Below are 18,518 nucleotides of genomic sequence, written 5' to 3' on the forward strand. Positions count from 1 at the left end.
GTCTATTCTTCCTCTTTATTATTCCTTGTCTCAATTAATGGCATACTTATCCATTAATTACCCGAGCAGGAAATATGGAGTCACTGCACACTAGTTGCTTTAGCCACTTACATTTTTCTTGTGTTCATACATTTCTCTGTTTCTAATAACCTCTAATTAGAGGCAATGGCCTCTTTTTCCAATTGCCAGGTAACTTTGACAGTTTTTCTTCTTGAAAAAATATTTTATAGGCCAGGCGTTGTGGTGCATGCCTTTAATCCCAGCACTCGAGAGGCAGAGGCAGGCGGATCAGGTGCCTCCCTGAGTGCTGGGATTACAGGCATGAGCAACCATGACAGGCTCATTTTTTAGATTAAGCAACAACCTTTAGAAAATTTCATAAGCTCTCCTTCCAGGAGAATGAACATAGGTATAAGTGTAAAACTGGCAATACAACCTTAGGACACTTAGACATTTCATAAAAACATGCACAGTCCACAGATATTAGGTAAAAGAAATAAATGCCACAAGATATTAATGTCTTAACTCTTAATATAACTTATAGTCCTTCCACGACTTCCTGTTTACCCTCTTACCCAAATTCAATTGGCACTTTTAAAATCTGGAAACATACACCACGAAGGCTTACATTTTAAATTTCCTAAGTATAGCAATCTATTCGATACTTACAGATCTGCTTGAGCTAACTCTGTAAACACCTTGCTTATTCACGACTATCTTATAAGGCATTACCAGCCTGGCGCAGTGGCACACCCCTGTAACCCCAGCACTCATGGAGGCAGAGGCAAGCAGATCTCTGTGAGTTCAAGGCCAGCCTGGTCTACAAAGTGAGTCCGCACAACTAAGGCTACACAGAGAAACTCCATTTTGAGGAAAACAAACACATGAACAAAAGAAGGATTTTAAATAAGCATAGGTTTAACAGAGCCCTTAAGATTTTAGGCTGAACCTCGGCTGTCCCCTGTGACAGCTTCCTCTGCAGCTCTCCTTTCAGACAGCCCTCCTCACACTGGACCTAAATATCTTGCTAGCCTTCCATTTCCTCTTTTAGGCACTCTCCTTCCTTTGACATAAAAATACCCAGGTTTGAAAGCATGTCATCAGAAACTACTCTGTCTGGGAGTCATCTAAACATACTACACACACCTTTCCATATCCTCCATTGTAAAGTTTTTACTCCTAAGTTCCTGACATTCTCTTTATCATGGCTTTGACAAGAATGATTTCAACATCCTCATAGATAATCGTTCAACATGCCAGCCTCGTGAAGTTTCTAGAGAATGTCACATAATGAAGCTGACCAGTTTTGTGTTACACTTCTGATCCACTAGCCCCACCGGCCCTGATTTAGAGCAAGCTTTATTGTGTTGTTTCTCCTGTTGGTTTCGAACACTACTTTATAGTTTACTCCTGTCCCCGGGCTCTCAGATAATCACCTCACTTTCGACCTTAGATAGTAATCAGGAAATACCTTCAATAAGCTCTTATCACTATACTTTTTAATGTCTGTGCTATATTCCCACTCTTCCCGCTACTTCCTAGTTAAGGCCAATCTTCTGCTTATATCCTAGATCTCATCTCCTTTCAGTCACATAAGGACTGTGGCAGCCATTCTCTTTCTCACGAAAAGTCATGTTTTCTCTCTGTATGGAATGACTTCCATCTGCCCACAATACATCTCATTTCTACTTTCCCCCTCTTTGTGCTATGGGACTAACCTAGGGTCTTGTTCATACAAAGGGCTTTACACGCTTGAGTTACAGTGCTTCCTACTTTTTACAGTAATACTTCTACACTTATGACTGTTGTTTTCTTTTTCTTTCTTCTTGACTGCCTAGTTAGGCCGTGGCCCCTAACATTACATCAAAACAGCTAACAAACACCAACACTGGCATTATACTGCTCCTTCCAGATGGGAGTTCTCAGACTTCAGATCACTCTATGTCCACTTGAAATACTTGCTCTTTCTAATGTTGGCTCCAGGAAACTAGTGTTTCTCAGCAGTCTTCTTTTCTCTTTGTGCTCTCCCTGTTCTTTGGCCTCTAGAGTGTCCCTCAGCTTCGTTATGTACCTTTAGTCTTTCAGCTTCTGCTCGTTATCCCAGGATCTCATCTAGCTTACAGCTTCTAATCTTCTTATCTGCAATGTTTATTTACGCCTTCCATGTACTCAAGGTAAACATACTCACTTGTTTACATAAAAGCACAGAAGACATCTCACTAGAAGGACCACAGGACCAGAGGTGCTGGGATCAGAGGTGGAGTTTCAGGAAGATAGGACTAGAATGCTTGGAGGTAGTGTCTACAGAGCACAAAGAAGGAAACTGAAACTATGGAGGCAAAGTCTAAAACAAATAATAGGCTTAGAGTACAAGAGGAGGGTAGCTCACTGCAAAGTTAAAAGTAGAAAAAATAAATCTGAATGGTGCAAAACTGGGAAGCTTAAAATTATGAACATACTGAAATGACCAATAACAAAGGAACGGAGCTGAGGAGAATATAATAAGTCAAGTGCTACATGTTTTGTTTGGTTTGGTTACAAAATAAGAACCTCAGATTACCAGAGAAATTGAAGTTATAGGACAAATACTGTTCCCCAGAGAGGAGACAAAGAAGCAGATGCACAAAAATTTGAATTTAAAGACCAGAACGTCATTGTTCTATGGGAAGCAGTGGAGGAAGTAGGATGGCCTGAATGCAATGGGTGACTTGTCCAAAGCTCAGTATAGGTTATCGTGAGACTTAAGGACTAGCTGGGCGCGGCAGCACACTCCTGTAATCCCTGTACTTGTAGAGGCAGACGCAGGTGGATCTCTGTGAATTTGAGGCCAGCCTGGTCTACAAAGCATGTCCAGGACAGCCAAGGCTACATTGGGGTAGGGAGTGGGGGGCTGGGTGTGGTTACGAACTACACGCCAGGGATGGAGAGATGGCTCAACGGGCATTGGATCTCCTGAAACTAGTTACAGATGTTATGTGCTGTTATGTGGGTGCTGAGAACCAAACGCAGGTACTCTGCAAGAGCAGCTGGCACTCTGAACTACTCTCTAACTTTTGTTTGTTTTTGTTTTTTGGTTTTTTTCAAGATAGGGTTTCTCTGTGTAGCCTTGGCTGTCCTGGACTCACTCTGTAGACCAGGCTGGCCTCGAACTCACAGCGATTCACCTGCCTCTGTCTCCCGAGTGCTGGGATTAAAGGCGCACGGCACCACACCCAGTGCACAGCAAGTGCTCTCAAACTATGCAGCCATCTCTCCAGCTTGAGTATGCCAAGTCTTAAAGTGTATTTGCCAAACAACAGAGCATCAAAATGCATAAGGCAAAAATGAACAGAATCAAGACTGACAGAATATGATGTAATAGTTGGAAATTTTAATGTCCTTTCAACAGAAACAGCAGATCCTATTTCAGCAGAAAACTACTGAATTTAGTTGAGCTTATCACAGTAAATCATATGGATATAATGGACATTACTGTTTATTGTATATATACTTTTTCATGTTCATATGAAAAAGTCATCAAAACAGACCACAGTCTTGGCCACTAAATATACCTCACGAAGCTTAAAAGAACAGGAATCCTTTCCTATCTGCTTAGAACAAAATAAACTAAGTTTTAAAAAAATCAGTAAAAGAAAGATAGCTGGAAAAGTCTATAATATTAATCATACCCTCAAAAGCATTAGAAAATATTCAGAACAAAATAAAACTGAAAGCCTAATTGTTCAGACCGTGAGAAGCAGTGACGCCAGCACCTGCATGTACTAAACAGACAGTCTAAACTCATACTCTAAGCTTACACTTTTCAAAACTAGGAAAGAAGGGAAATTAAGTTATTGACTATTTAGGCAGAAGAAAATAAAATCTAGAGATATAAATAAGTTAAAAACAAGAAAATAGAGAAAAACCAGTACGACCTAAAGCTGGTTATTTGAAAAGAGAAACCAATCACCCTCTTGTCAAAATAAGGTTAAAGAACAGCATGTGAGAGACACAAGAAAGAGGGGACAACAACACACACATTACTAATATCAGAAATTAAGTGTTGGCTATCACTAAAGATCTCATATAATAAAAGCATTAAAAAGAAAATATTATGAATAATTCTATGCCCCCAAATATCATAGTGTGATTAAAATGGACTAATTTTATAGAAGACATAATTTGACAAAACTATTCATTTAAAAATAGGTAATATGAACAGGTCTCAATCTATTAAAAATTGAATCAATAATTAATAACCTTTCAAGACAGAAAGCACCAATCCCCCCCCGCAAAAAAAAATACACACATACACACCCATTCTTCACATGTTCTTCCAGAAGAAAGAAGTGGAAGGACTACATCCCCGCGTATTCTAAAGCAAGCATCTACCTTAATACCCAAATCAGACAAACACAAAAATAGAAACCACAGACTATTATCTTTCATGAAGAATTGCAAAAATTATCAATACAGCATTAACAAGTTGAGTCTAGCAAAGCTAACTTAAAAAGAACTATACATCATGACCAAGTAGGACTTACCTCAGGAACGCAAGCTAATTCAACAAAATAGGCATAGCATAGTTCTGTGTGGTACTACAAAGGGGAACATATATTATTTTAAGTGTGTCTAATGTCTATCATCAGTAGTAAACTCAAATGCAAAACTATTGTTTGGATAATAATGATACATGTATAGGTTTACCAAGTGTAACAAATGTACCATTCTGGTAAAGGATACTGATAATAGAGAGCCTTTACATGTGTCAGGACAGAGAGTATATATCTTGTTGAATTTTGCTATTAGCCTAAAACTAATCTAAAATATAAGGATTACTTAAAAAAAGAAAAAAGACTAGGAGGTATAGTATGCAGAAGGCACTGGAATTAAACCCCAGAGTGAGTGAGTGAGTGAGTGAGTGTGTCTGTGTGTGTGTGTCTGTGTCTCTCATATATACACAATCAAAAAATAACCCAAAATAAAACAGAACTAAGACATGCCCATTTCCAGAATAGTTGAGTGCCTACTGAACCAATCTTACTAAAACTGTACCTGTTTATAAAATGTTTAATACTATGGTCCAGAAGTCCCTGAAACTGATCAGTTCCTCTAGGGCCTCTTTTGCCAGAGTAAACAATAAGAGCTCAAAGTCCCTCAAACAAAACCAAGTTATAAAATAAGACTCTCAAACTAGTCAATCCATGAAAATGACTCTGAGACCTCACTAGTTAAAGAAACAAGCCAGCAGAGCTGCTTGAAAGAGGTTTAAACAAATGAAGTCACTGGAAGGGGTGCTCTCCTACCTGCTGAGCTGCCTGCAGGCTGTCTAGTGTGCTCCAGGTCCCCAGCTTTTGTGAGCTGTCTACTCTGCTGGGGTGGGCTTTGTGGTGCAGCTGTCCGTGAGCCACTTCTACTCCTGTAAGTAACCCCAATACAATTCATTGGCTCACCACCAAGTGGACTTTGGTGGTCTCTGTACTTTGGTCTGTCAGGGGATCTCTATCTGGAGTTAGTACATGTGTGCGTGTGTGTTGTGTCTCCCCAGAAAAAAATTTGTCACACAATAGTAGGACAAAATGTTACTGGATGGTCCTTATATGAACCAAGATTAAGCCATATGTGGTAGGAAACATTAGAACAGAGGCTATGGATCAGAAGACACAAGTGGCTTCAGGAGACGTACAAGACTACAAGTAATGTTCACTGTAAGGAGTCAAAAGCCTACTGTACACATTCTCCATAGAAAGCAAGCAAGTCTATGAACTCTATGTGTGGTAAACTTGGTGTTCCGCCCGTCTCCCTTTCAGCAACTCAGCGACAGCAGCTGACGTCATCAGCCTGCTAGGAGTAGCTAGCAACACGAGCACTCACTTCTTCAAAGGTCCCCTTGGATACCACTGGACGCCCGCTCCCTTTTCTGTCTTGTTCGTTCTTTCTGTTGCTTGGTCTCTCTGTCTGCCTGCCTCTATCCCTCTCTCATGTCCCCACACCAAGATGGCCTTTTGCTCTCCCTCCTTAGCCAGTAAATCTCCCTTGCACTAGATCTGCTGCATAGTGTTCCTTGGCTCCAACTGGCCAAGGTACATTTTGCCACTTTATCCTAATAATACGCATTAGTTAGACAACGTGAGCAGTAAAGAAACCTAGTGTCTGTGGAAATGTTTTTATCACAACTTTTAAAAACATGCAAGCACTCACCCGTGAGGCCGTGGAGCGGGGAGTGTGGCCGTGGTAGTGTAGGTGAGGTACTAGAGGTTACAATCAAGCTCTTGCGGTTACTTGTCCGACAACTGCAATAAAAACAAAATGTCAGTTATAACTGCACACAGGGCTTTGATGGGTGGTTGTGAAGGCACATGAGCAGCATGAGCCCCTGGGTTGGACAACAGAGTGTTCTAAACTTCACTGCTCAGCAATTACTATGTGAACCACTTGGACTTCATAATTCAATGTGGTCTACCTTGAATATCTGTTGCTGGTGCCCTGACTTTTGTACTGACTTGCATTTTTCCAGTGTTAAGTTTGCTTCCTGAAATAACCCAAGAGCATCTCTAGAGGCAACAATCTTATTCTAAATTGTAAACTTAATCTGGAAACTTAGCATGTGTTAAAACACTACTTTATCTAGGCTGGTACAGGGCACTTCTCAAGCACGTGCAAGCAAGCCTCTGAGTTTGGTGTCAGCATAAACAAGCAAAGACACAAAAAAGATGTCACTTTTACCTTAAATTCAATGTTCTGTCATAAAAAAATAAAGCTAGTTAACACAGCCTGTTAAACGAAATAGCTAATTGATGAATTACCTAACATCCTCATTTGGAGTTTTTTCCGTAAAACTAAAATTTTCTTAGCCTTGTTTTTCCAATGATCAGAGAAAACCAAATCATGATGAAAAGCCATTTTAGGCCACATTTATTACTAAAAAGAATGTACAAATTTATTTTAAAGCCAGCCTATATTTTATATATTTAAAACACAAAACAAAAAGGCATTAAGAACTCTGCTGCCCCTGCTGGCTGGCCTGCGTCCAACTACCCTTCCCCCACCCCCCACCCTCAAGGCTGACCAGATCTTCATGTGAAGAGGAGCAAGATCAAGAGCACCATGGTCAACAAGAACGTGATAGATGAAAAGAAGCAAAGCAGCAGGATAAAAAGACTGGGGGGAAAAAAAAAAGCTGAAGATGCTGAAAATTATGGCATTTAAAAGCAGCCAGTGATCAATCATACCAGAATCCTGACAATCCCAGAGTGCCAGAGAAGGTTAGAGGACGCATATCGACATATTCAACCGACACCAGAGAGTGGAAAGGACTTGGAAGAAGCTGATGGGTCTAAGAAGCACGAGAAGTACTACATTCCGTGAGGTTAGACGCCTGCAACTTTTCTGCACAGATTGTTGGCATTACTTAGTAAATGAATTTGTCAATTAAAAAAAAAGACAGGGAAGTTTGCCATTGAGAATAATATATGTTTACTGAGTAGACAATCTCTTACACACTAGGCACTGTTCCAGGTGCTAGGAAGGTAGTAAGAAATAAAGTATGTAACTGGAATGAATAGAGCTATGGAAAGTGGGGAAAAAAACAAAGCAAAACAAAAAAACAGATAACCAATCAACCAAATCGAGAATAAGGAAGAAGTGGTACAGAAGAAAGAAAGAAAAAGGAAATGAGACTGTGCTGGGAGTGGCAGCAGTTGTATCCAGGGCAAGTTTGACTCCTGCGAGGAGATTTGAACAGAAATCTGAATGACAGACACAAGATTCCAAAGAATGGTAAAGGTATGGAGAAAAACGCTATTTGCTATGCTTAAATACTGTTGGATAATCTCTTCAAAAACTGAATTCATCTCGGGAGGCAGAGGCAGGCAGATCGCTGAGTTCTAGGCCAGCTTGGTCTACAAAGCGAGTCCAGGACAGCCAACGCTACACAGACAAACCCTGTCTCGAAAAACCATTTGCTATACAGGAGCTTTTCACAGTTTGTGGACCTCCATTTCTTATTTTTGCTTTTGTGGACTGAGCTTTTGCTCTGATACCTAAAAAATTTCCACCAGGATCAAAAGTTACAGGCAACCTGAGCTACATCACAAGGCCCTTCCTTGGGCTGGTGAGACAGGAAAGTGGCTGAAACCATGTTGTTGTCCATCTAGAGGTCCTGAGTTCAATTCTCACCACCCACATCAGATGGTTCCTAACTACCTAATTCCAACTGCAAGTAGAATGCAATGCCTTCTTCAGGCCTCTGAAAAAAACCTGTGCACTTGTGGCATTGTAGACACATAAACAAATTTGTGTGTGTGTGTGTGGCGGGGCTCTTTCTCAAAATAAATTAAAGCAAACAAATACACAATTACTTAAATGTAGCCCCTTAGACCAAAGGAAAGTTATAGCAGATACAAATCTGGATGACTACAAAAAGAAGCCATTAGAAATAGGCATTAAAAAAAAAAAAAAAAAGGCATAAATACAAGCCTCATGCTCCTGTTCTAATAATTTAAAAGGACGTTTCCCTTACTTTATTTATTTAATCTCTTTACAGCCTAGTCCCAGCTCCCTCTCTCCTCTTCTTCTAGTCCCACCCTCACACACACTCCCCCATTCCCCCTTGTCCTTCATCTTAGAGAAGGGAAGACCCTCAAAGGATACCAACCCACTCTGGTACCTCAAGTTACAGTAGGACTAAGTACATCCTCTCCCACTGGGGCTTGACAAGGAAGCCCAGCTAGGGGAAAGGGATCCAGGGGCACGCAACAGAGTCAGAGACAGCCCCTACTCCCATTGCTAAGGGACCCACATGGTAATCAAGCTGCACATCTGCTACATATATATGGTGAGGTCCTAGGTCCATCCTATGCTAGCTCTGTGGTTGGTGGTTCAATCTCCATGAGCCTCCATGGGCACAGCCTTGGCTGTGCTATAACTCGCTTTGTAGACCAGACTGGCCTCTGCCTCCCAGAGTGCTGGGATTACAGGCGTATGCCACCGCGCCTGGCTCCCAAGCTTTTAAAACTTTTTTTCTCCATAAGCCAGTGGTTCTCAACCTTCCTAGGGCTGCAACCCTCTAATACAGTTCCTCATTGTGGTGACTCCCAGCTATAAAATTATTTCATTGCTATAATGTAATTTTTATTTCCATAACTTCTATGAATCATAATGTAAATATCTGTTTCCCGAAGGCTTTAGGTGACCCCTGTGTAGGGGGCCGTTTGACCAAAAGGGTTGAAAACCACAGGTATAGAACCACTGCCCTAAGCATTTTATTTAAAACTCTACCCCCCAAACTCTATCCTCCTTTCCCACTACAGTTTCTTCACATCATCACAACACTATTTTACACACCCATTTTGCTATCTGTTTTCCCATTGGAGCTTGAAGGACAGTGGCTTTTATGCTTGCTTTGCTTACCGCAGGTTGCTAAAGGCCTACAACAATGTAAGGCAGGCTCTCAAAAGTTTGCTAAATGAATAAATTCATGAGTATGATTTGCTATAAGAACTAAAATAAAGATAATACATGTTTACCTGTTACATGTAAATCAAATTATTATATCTAAACTTACTATTGTATAAAGTGAAACTCCCATGAAACTTAAGGGATCAATAATTGATTTGAACTCATTTGCTTCTTTAAACTTTAAAATATAGAACACTGAGGATCATATTTCTAGGCCACATGCCTTTTAACAAAGGTACACATAATCTCACTTGGCTAATCTGTAACAGCTCCCAGAGGGAGAAGAAAGGTCAGATGCTTTGGTACAGACGTCGTGATCAGCTGAGATCCAAAACAAGGAGCTGGCTAACATTTCCCTTTCAATAGGCTCTAGCCATTTCCCCAGGACCAGAGGAGAGGATCAAGGCTTCATTCTTTCATCTCAATGAAAACAAAGTACTTGGTGTCCTAACAGCCAGGTATACTAAATCAACTAATGGCAAGTAACCTGAAATTTCTGTGAGCTGACGCTCTGCTGCTAACTACAAATATGTGGTCAGTCAGAGTGAGGCCTGGCATTTCATCTTACCTGCCTCACTGTGGCCATTTCAATGGACAGTGTGACCAGGGTCTCAGGCATCCCATGCAGTCTCTGTAACATCACTGAATTGTGAAACAACATAGTGTGGACAGGACGCTCTGCTGTGGAATCCTTAAGCACCTCTGAATTTCCAATCTCAGAGGTCCAACTCTTATTTAAGCACTTGGCTAATTCCTTTAAGGTCAGGAAAAGACCATATCTGTTTCATTCAGTGTAAATAAGACACAAAACCTGGAGCAATTTAGGCCAAGCATTTCCAGACACTGGAGTAATAACCAAGATTGTGTCTTTGTTAAGACTAAGATATAAACATAGTAGAAAATATGCCACTTGTGGCCAATAAAGAGAGGCATTTACTTAAACATTATATAGTAATCATCACTGATGCATCCTGTTTCTCTTACAAAGATCATTTCAATAGTCTGTTACTCTCCCTCCTTCTCATATTTATCCTCTTTTCTTACTTGTTCTCACAGCAGCCCACTAGTGATCCTCTTAAATTATGTAACTTCATTCCTCCAGTCAAAATCTTCCAAAGGGTATTGATTCTACATAGAAATAAGTTGCTAGTAGGTGCAATGTGTTAACTAATTCTTCCCTTTACCTACGATGCCCTTCTTTTTCAGTAATACATGGCAAAAACTTCTTACTCCTTTAAAACTATTCAAAGGCTACCTTCCCCATTTCCCTATATGATACCAGGATCTGTTTTCTTTTATCTTTACTCCCAAGAAGCACTTATCATCTTCTGACATATTATAAACTAACTAATTCACTGGAATAATGTCTATTTCTTCTCCTACAATAATCCCCAAAAGATATCCCTGTCACTCAGAAATAGTGCCTGCAGCATGGTCAATGCTTCTAATCTTTTTTTTTTTTAAACTTTAAAAAATTATTTAATTTTATTCTATATATATTGGTATGACAGTGTCAGAATCCCTGGAATCCCTGGAACTGGAGCTACAGACAGTTGTGAGCTGCCACGTGAGTGCTGGGATTGAACCCCAATCCTTTGGAAGAGCAGACACTGAGCCATCTCTCCTCTACTACCACATCCCTTTTTGTTTTTGTTGTTTGATACAGGGTTTCTCTTTGTGGCCTTGGCTGTCCTGGACTTACTCATTCTGTAGACCTGGTCTTGAACTCAGAGATCCACCTGACTCTGCCTTCCTGAGTGGTAGGATTACAGGAGTGTGCCACTGTGCCAGACTAATGCTTCTAATCTTAAACAAATGACTGTATTTTCATAGCCACAGGCAGCCAGAGTCCTCCCCACTACCTAGCAGGAGCTCTGGAGAGAAGTCTAAAATTCCTTTGCTTCAAGGCTAGCAGCAACTCTCCTAAAATTAAACTGCATTCTTGTCTTAACAAAGTGTGAGGTTAACTAGCCTCTTCATCCTTTTTCTGACAGGGGCTGGAAAGATGGCTCAGCAATCAGTACTTAGTACTGTTGCACAGGACAAGAGTTTGGTTCCCAGCACCATATCAGCTCCAGCGGGTTCTGCCATCCAGTACTGACCTCTGCAGGCACCTTGCACTCATGTGCACTCCCTCCACAACACTCAAAATGACAGGATATAATTGTTTTTAAAGTTATGAATTGGTCTGGAAAGCAGGGAGAGAACATAGAAATAGGTATATACAAATGGTCACAGGAACATCATATGTTATCATGTGGACTAGTCCTAATTGGAAACAATCCAAATGTCTATCAACTGGTGACTAAACAAAATACTATCTATCCAAAAAAAGGAATAACGTTCAAACATGATTAAACCGTGGAATCACTACATCAACTGAAAGAAGCCAGAATCAAAACACTGCTACAATTACATGTATGTAAAATGTTTAAGTTGTGTGTGTTGGTGTATATCTTTACTCCTAGCATTCCAGAGGCAGAGATATCTCTATGAGTGCCATCCCAGCTTGGTTTACATGGTGAGCTCCAGGCTAGCCAAGACTACATTGTGAGATCCAATCTCAAAATAAATAAAATAAAATAATAAAAGATCAGGCCAGCTGTTGCCTAAGGCTAGGACTAACACAAGGATTAAATACAATGGGTAAAAGGGAACTTCCCAAGAGAAGGAAATGATCTAACCGAGTATTATGGCAACAATAGCATCTTTCTCTAAATGTAGCAAAAACTATCAGGTCACCTTTAATTGCTGTGCTAAATAATATGCAAATATATATTAAAAGCCTTTTCCCAAGCCTTCTACTACTAAGCCACATCCCTACTTATTTGTGGTATATTCAGTGGACTTACGGATTCTTTCTCCTTCCCTTCCTTAATAATTCAACGTAGAGACCATTAGATACTTGTGGTGGCCATGTGGATGAGAGTAGGTGGTGAGGTTCTTGGCATGAGTTGACAGAGATGTTGAGATATTATATACTTATAGAACAGTGGTGTTGGTGTGTCATAAGGTGCTGGACAACCAACACAGTTTAAAAAAAAAAAAAAAAAGCTTTTGTATCCACACATTGTCAGTGGGTAAAAAGATTAGTTGTAAACTGAAAAAAAAAATAATAAGTTAAGTGACAATATTGAGGATAATTGGAATCAGGGTTCTCGCTAGAAAAAGAAATGGGGGGGGGGTTTACAAAAACAGAAATTACAAACAGAAAACTAAAATGAACTACCCCAAGAATTTTAAGGGAGTGTATGTAATACATGCACATATTACCTAAAAATTATGTATACAAGTATCAGCAACTTCTTTTAATAATATTCCCCACTGACAAGAACTATGTATTCTACAGAAACACTACTCGAAGGGCTAGTGAAGGGAATGTAAAAGATAAGCCATACAGAAATACATTATGGGGCCAAAAAGGAAGTTTTCCCAAGAATGAGAAACTCCTCTGGACCAAATGGTATAACTTCAGCACCATCACATACAAGGATATTAACAGATTATAGGGCTGAGAGATGGTTTAGCAGTTAACAGGATCCAGATTTGATTACCTGTACAGTAGTTAACAACTATCTTTAATGTCAGTTCCTGGGGGTTTGACACTTTCCTCTGGCCTCATGTGATACACAGACAAAAACACAGGCAAAACATCCACATATGTAAAAAAAGAATAAATTTTAAGAACCGGGAGGTGGTGGCACACACCTTTAATCCCAGCACTTAGGAGACAGAGGCAGGCGGATCTCTGTGAGTTCAAGGCCAGCCTGGTCTACAAAGTGAGTATAGGACAGCCAAGGCTACACAGAGAAACCCTGTCTTGAAAAACCAAACCACACAAACGAGAATAAAATTTAAAACAAATCATACCACATTAAGAAAAGTATCAATCTGTTAGGTTTGTGTGATACAGCAAGTGAAAAAAAAAGTAACAAAAAGAATCCTTTTTGTTTGTTTGTTTTTTGAGACAAGGTTTCTCTGTGTAGGCCTGGCTGTACAGGACTCCTTTCCTAAACCAGGCTGGCCTTGAACTCAGTGATCCACCTGCCTCTGCCCCCCAAGTGCTGGGATTAAAGGCCTGTGCCACCACACCCAGCTAGGAAAAAAATTTTTTTTAATTTATTTATTTATTTATTTATTTATTTTTGGTTTTTCCCAGACAGGGTTTCTCTGTGTAGCCTTTGCTGTCCTGGACTCACTTTGTAGACCAGGCTGGCTTTGAACTCACAGAGATCCGCCTCCCTCTGCCTCCTAAGTGCTGGGATTAAAGCTGTGCACCAGCACGCCCGGCCCGAAAAACTTTTTTAAAGTGGAAAAGTATTATTTAGCAACCCAAGTAATATAATAATACACTTAATGCCACCAATCATCAGTGGACACTAAAAATCAGTGGGCAAAGTTATTATTCTATGTTTCTATATATTTGTCTTTTTGTCTGCATGTGTGTGTGTGTGTGTGTGTGTGTGTGTGTGTGTGTGTGTGTCTGTCTGTCTGTCTGTCTGTCTGTCTGTCTGTCTATTTGGCTACTATCTATCCTTCATTGATTCTGGGTCCCAAGCTCAGAGCCTTGAACATGCTAGGCCAGACACTTTGCTACGGGGTGATATCACCAGCTCAATGGGTAAAATATTAGTGAGGATAATTTAAATTTTAAAAATTTGATAAGGTACAGGTAACTACAAGAACATTCTCACAAGATATTTGTCAATTAGGAAAGATTTAAAAGCACTAGTAAGATGGTTCCATGGACAGAGAACTTTGCTGCTCAGCCTAACGATCTGGATTTTATCTCTAGAACCAGCAAGATGGAGAAAGCCAGAACCCCGCCCCCGCCCCCCCAAGTTGAACTCTGACCTGCATATATGTGTGTTGTTGCATAAGCGGTCAGCCAAATAAAGTTCTTCTTAAAGGGTAGCTACGTTGAAATCAGGCAGCCACCACCTTATTCAAATCAAGGCTGACTTCATAAATAATGGTATAAAAATGAAGCCTGTTGTTACCTGACTGGATGGCATTCCTACCTGAATCTAATAGTAATGGAGTATTAGACAAACATGAATAGATGAATGTTCTTTCAAATAACTGGTTGTAATTTTCTTTTTTGGTCTGTTTTTTTGATTTTTCAAGACAGGGTTCTCTGTGTGCAGTCTTGTGGTGGAGTTCATTCTGTAGACCAGGCTAGTCTTGAATACACAGAGAGCTCTGCCTCTGCTGCTAAGTGCTGGGATTAAAGGCATGCGCCACCACCATCTGGCCTTCTGGCCTGGTTGTTGGTTTTTTAAAGTGTCAAGGAACACTGAGAAAGCAAAGTTGCTCTAGATAAGAGAATACAGAGATGATAAAATCCATAACACAGCAGACTTTTACCACTGTATGTATTTCTAGAGTGCAATGTGATGTTTTGATGCATGCATAAAACTCTGAAATAAAATAAGACCATATATGCTAGGCAGTTGCTCTTCCACTGAACTGCGTTAAACCCCCAATCTTTCAAATGATAATGCTACTTTTTTGGGAGGAGGGAGCCCTGCCCTCAAACTTGCTAGGTAACCAAGCATGACTTTAAACTCCTTTCTGATCTTCTTGCCTCTATCTCCCGAGTTCTAGACCTGTACCATATCTGTTTTTATACAGTGCTGAAAATCCAATCCCAGGCTTAATTCATGCTAGCTGGGGTGGTTTAACTGAGACTGACCCTTATAGGCTCATATATTTGAATGTTTCACCCCCCAGTGCATGGAACTGTTTGGGAAGGATTAGGAGGTGTAGCCTTGTTGGAGTTGGTATCACTGGGGGGTGGGCTTCAAGGTTTCAAAAACCCAGGACATTCCCAGTTAGCATGCTTGCTGTCCTCCTCCCTCTCCCTGCCCCAATATCCTGCTTGTGAATCAGATGTGAGCTCTCAGCTACCTCGATGGTTACAGACCCTAACACTATGGAACTGTAAGCCCCCAAACTAATACTTTCTTTTGTAAGTTGCCTTGGTCATGGTGCTTTGTCACAGAAGAAAAGTAACTAAGACACTAGCTAAGTACTCTACTGACTGGCAGCCTTGTCTCAGTTTTTATTTTTCATAGGGTTTATTTTTGTTTTAATTAGTTTAAAAATGTTTTGGTTTTGGTTTTTTGTCTTGTTTGTTAAAAACAAGCAGTTGTGAATTACCATATGGCTAGTCCCAATCAAACCCAGGTCCTCTGATAGAGTAGTCAGTGCTCTTAACTGCTGAGCCATCTCTCTAACACAAGACCAATGTTTTTAAAATAGCTGATCCAACTGCCCATTCCCACCAACAGTATATACACCAAGGATTCTCTTAATCTACATTATTTTCATCTTTCTTTTGTTTTTCCCTTAAAGTTATTTTTCTAGAAGATGCATTGAAATACCAACTAATTCACAAAAATCCATTATAACCATTGTGTTGTGTTTATCAGGCCCATAACGTATGTAGGGTATAACAAGTCTCTAGTTCAGAGCTGCTCTTTGGAGCTGTAACTAAATGAGATTGCTTTTGCAGTCAAGAAAGCAACAACTGAAACTACTGGAAAAAAAGTTTTTCGCGAATGACAAGAGATTATCTTAGAGGCAGTTAATTTTCAAAATTCTTTTTATTGTTAAGTAATAACAAGTCATCAAAAAAAGAAAGAAAATAACTGCATAAGACTTAACTACTTAGCAGAAGAGAATAAACAAGGAGCCGAGCTCAGAGCAGCAGAGCTCATGGGAGCGAGAAGGACAATAGCCCAGCTGACGGCAGGACTGAAGAGGGAGAAAGGCCTCCATAATGATGGGATACAGTTTCTAAACCCACTGTGCTTAAGAGCTGTCCTCTATTTCCTTGGCCTCCTTCCATCATCTTGATTATCTCTAGGCCGGTCACCCCCCAACACTTACTATTATCATCCAACAGGGCTCCCTCCTCTGCAGTCATCTGCATCTGCCTCAGAGCCCATCTTCACAGCAGGCTCATCTTTCTTTGGGAAGCAAGCTGTTGTTCTGGTCCTCTACAACTTACCATTCTTCATCACTATTGCTTGTTTGCTCTTTTAAAAATTTATTTTATTTTATGTATGCAAGGGTTTTGCCTGTAAGTAAAGGCATATCATCTGTGTGCCTGGTACTTCTGGAGGTCAGAAGAGGCATTAAACTCCCAGGGAGCTACTGATGGTTGTGAGCCACCATGTGGGCACTGTGAACTAAATCCACACCCTCTCCAAGAGTAGCAAGAGTTCTTAACCACTGAGCAACCACTCCATTCCCCTATTTAGTTCTTTTCAAGTGTTTTCCAGTTTTTTCCACTTTTAGTTTTATCTGAGTCAGCTTCTTACTGGCCTTAGGTCATCTACTTTCAAGTCTTCAAACTTGGAAGATCCCCACTTAGAAATTAAGCTATCTTGGCCCTTCATACGGTGTTTTCCAGTGTGCACTGATGTTTAAGGACACCATCATCTGAGCAAAAGGAAAGGTGCTACCTGTGCTAGGTAACTGTACACCTTTATCATAACAATCTCACTGGGCTCATAGTCCAAGTCAAATGGAGAGTCATATATCTCCACCGCAGAGCACTTCCTTAATCTACTTTTGGCTCTTCAGTAAACATAATATTTAAATCCTGCTCAGCAACCATTCTACTATTATCTCCTGGGCCATCAGCTCAGGTATTTCTCATTAACATATTAGATGAAGGCAAGCGCTCTATGAACACAGACACCACAATTCTGCCATACTTCAAGACAGCTGACTCTGTATCATACCTCTTCAGTTCAAGAATGTTGGGACTCCAAGAAGAAACACAAGGGCCTATCTTCTAGGTGACTTTACTAGCCAGTGTCTTTGACAGTAAGGGTTCTCACAAAGCTAAGGATGTAGAGATTACTAACTCTTTTCCCAGGTACTGTGTGAAAAAGCTGGCTGGTGCACGTGGTCAGCAATGCGGATACCATTCAGTCTTTTAATCTTTACAAAATCTCATCTTTCTGATTATAACCAGCATAGCAAATGCGAGATGAGAGCCACTGTGGTTTTTATTTGCATTTCTCCAATAGAGATGCTGGTAATATATACACATATTTTATTTTACTTTACTTTATTGTTTTGCTTTTTTGCTTTCGTGTAGCCTTGGCTGTCCTAGACTCATTTTGTAGACCAGGCTGGCCTCCAACTCACAGAGATAGAGATCTGCCTGCCTCTGCCTCCCGAGTGCTGGGATTACAGGAGTGTTCCACCACACCTGGCTAAAAAATATTTTTAAATATCAATTGGCCAATTTGTATGTCTTTTTAAAAAACCTACGTAAGTATTATTGTTCAGCTGACTTAATAGGCTAGTTAATACATTTATCCCCGGTAGAGACTGAACTTCAGGCTTTACACAAGCACTTTACCTTTGGGCTACACGCCCAGCTCTCCTTCACTAACTTAAAACAAAGTGATGCTTTATTGTGATGGGGTAGTTTGAGTTCCTTGTGTATATGTATTTTCAATTAAAAATGTAAATTTATATGTATGGGTGTGTACCATATGTGTGCCTGGCTCCCACAGAGGCCAGAAGAGGGTACTTGGGTCCCCTGAAAGTAAAGATACAAATAACTGTGAGCTGCCACATGGCTGCTGGAAATTGAATGCAGGTCCTCTGAAAGAGAAGCCAGTGTCCTTACACCTGAGCCAGCTCTCCAGTTCTTCTTGTGTAGTTTGTATTGCTTTCATACTCATTATGTAGCTCCTGCTGCTGCTGGGCTGCTCTCTGTGCTTTACAGCCTTCTCATTTAACACTCCTTATCTATTTTTGTTTCATTTCCTTTGCTTTTTGGGTTATACTGGATCAGACCTTTGTGTTGCAAGACCTTACGGGGACAAAAGCTTAAGTATGCATTAAGGTTATGAGTTAGGTGGCAGTGCTTACGAGCTTGCTTGCTCTTTAAGTGTATTTTGGCTTTAGTAGGTTGCACATAGTCTGTATTACATGTTCCTTATTTTGTTTTATCTTAAGAATATATGTGTAATGGCACATACTATCACACAAGCACACACAAAAGAATGGTGAAGAAAATTAGGGTCATGACATGTGTAAAGAAGGATAAT

At 40.4% G+C, this 18,518-nt stretch overlaps 1 protein-coding gene across 2 annotated transcripts in view; it reads right to left on the reverse strand.

Annotated features, from left to right (window-relative positions):
* The window catches only part of Mast2 (microtubule associated serine/threonine kinase 2), a 163,446-nt gene that overhangs the window by 40,543 nt on the left and 104,385 nt on the right, over positions 1-18,518 (reverse strand). For both annotated transcript variants that reach the window (XM_051171944.1, XM_051171943.1), the window contains exon 5: positions 6,181-6,272. In XM_051171944.1, the coding sequence (XP_051027901.1) occupies positions 6,181-6,272 (92 nt within the window). The remainder of the gene's footprint in view (positions 1-6,180; positions 6,273-18,518) is intronic.

This window comes from Acomys russatus, chromosome 29 (assembly GCF_903995435.1).
Source record: "Acomys russatus chromosome 29, mAcoRus1.1, whole genome shotgun sequence".
In the NCBI taxonomy this organism is placed as follows: domain Eukaryota; kingdom Metazoa; phylum Chordata; class Mammalia; order Rodentia; family Muridae; genus Acomys; species Acomys russatus.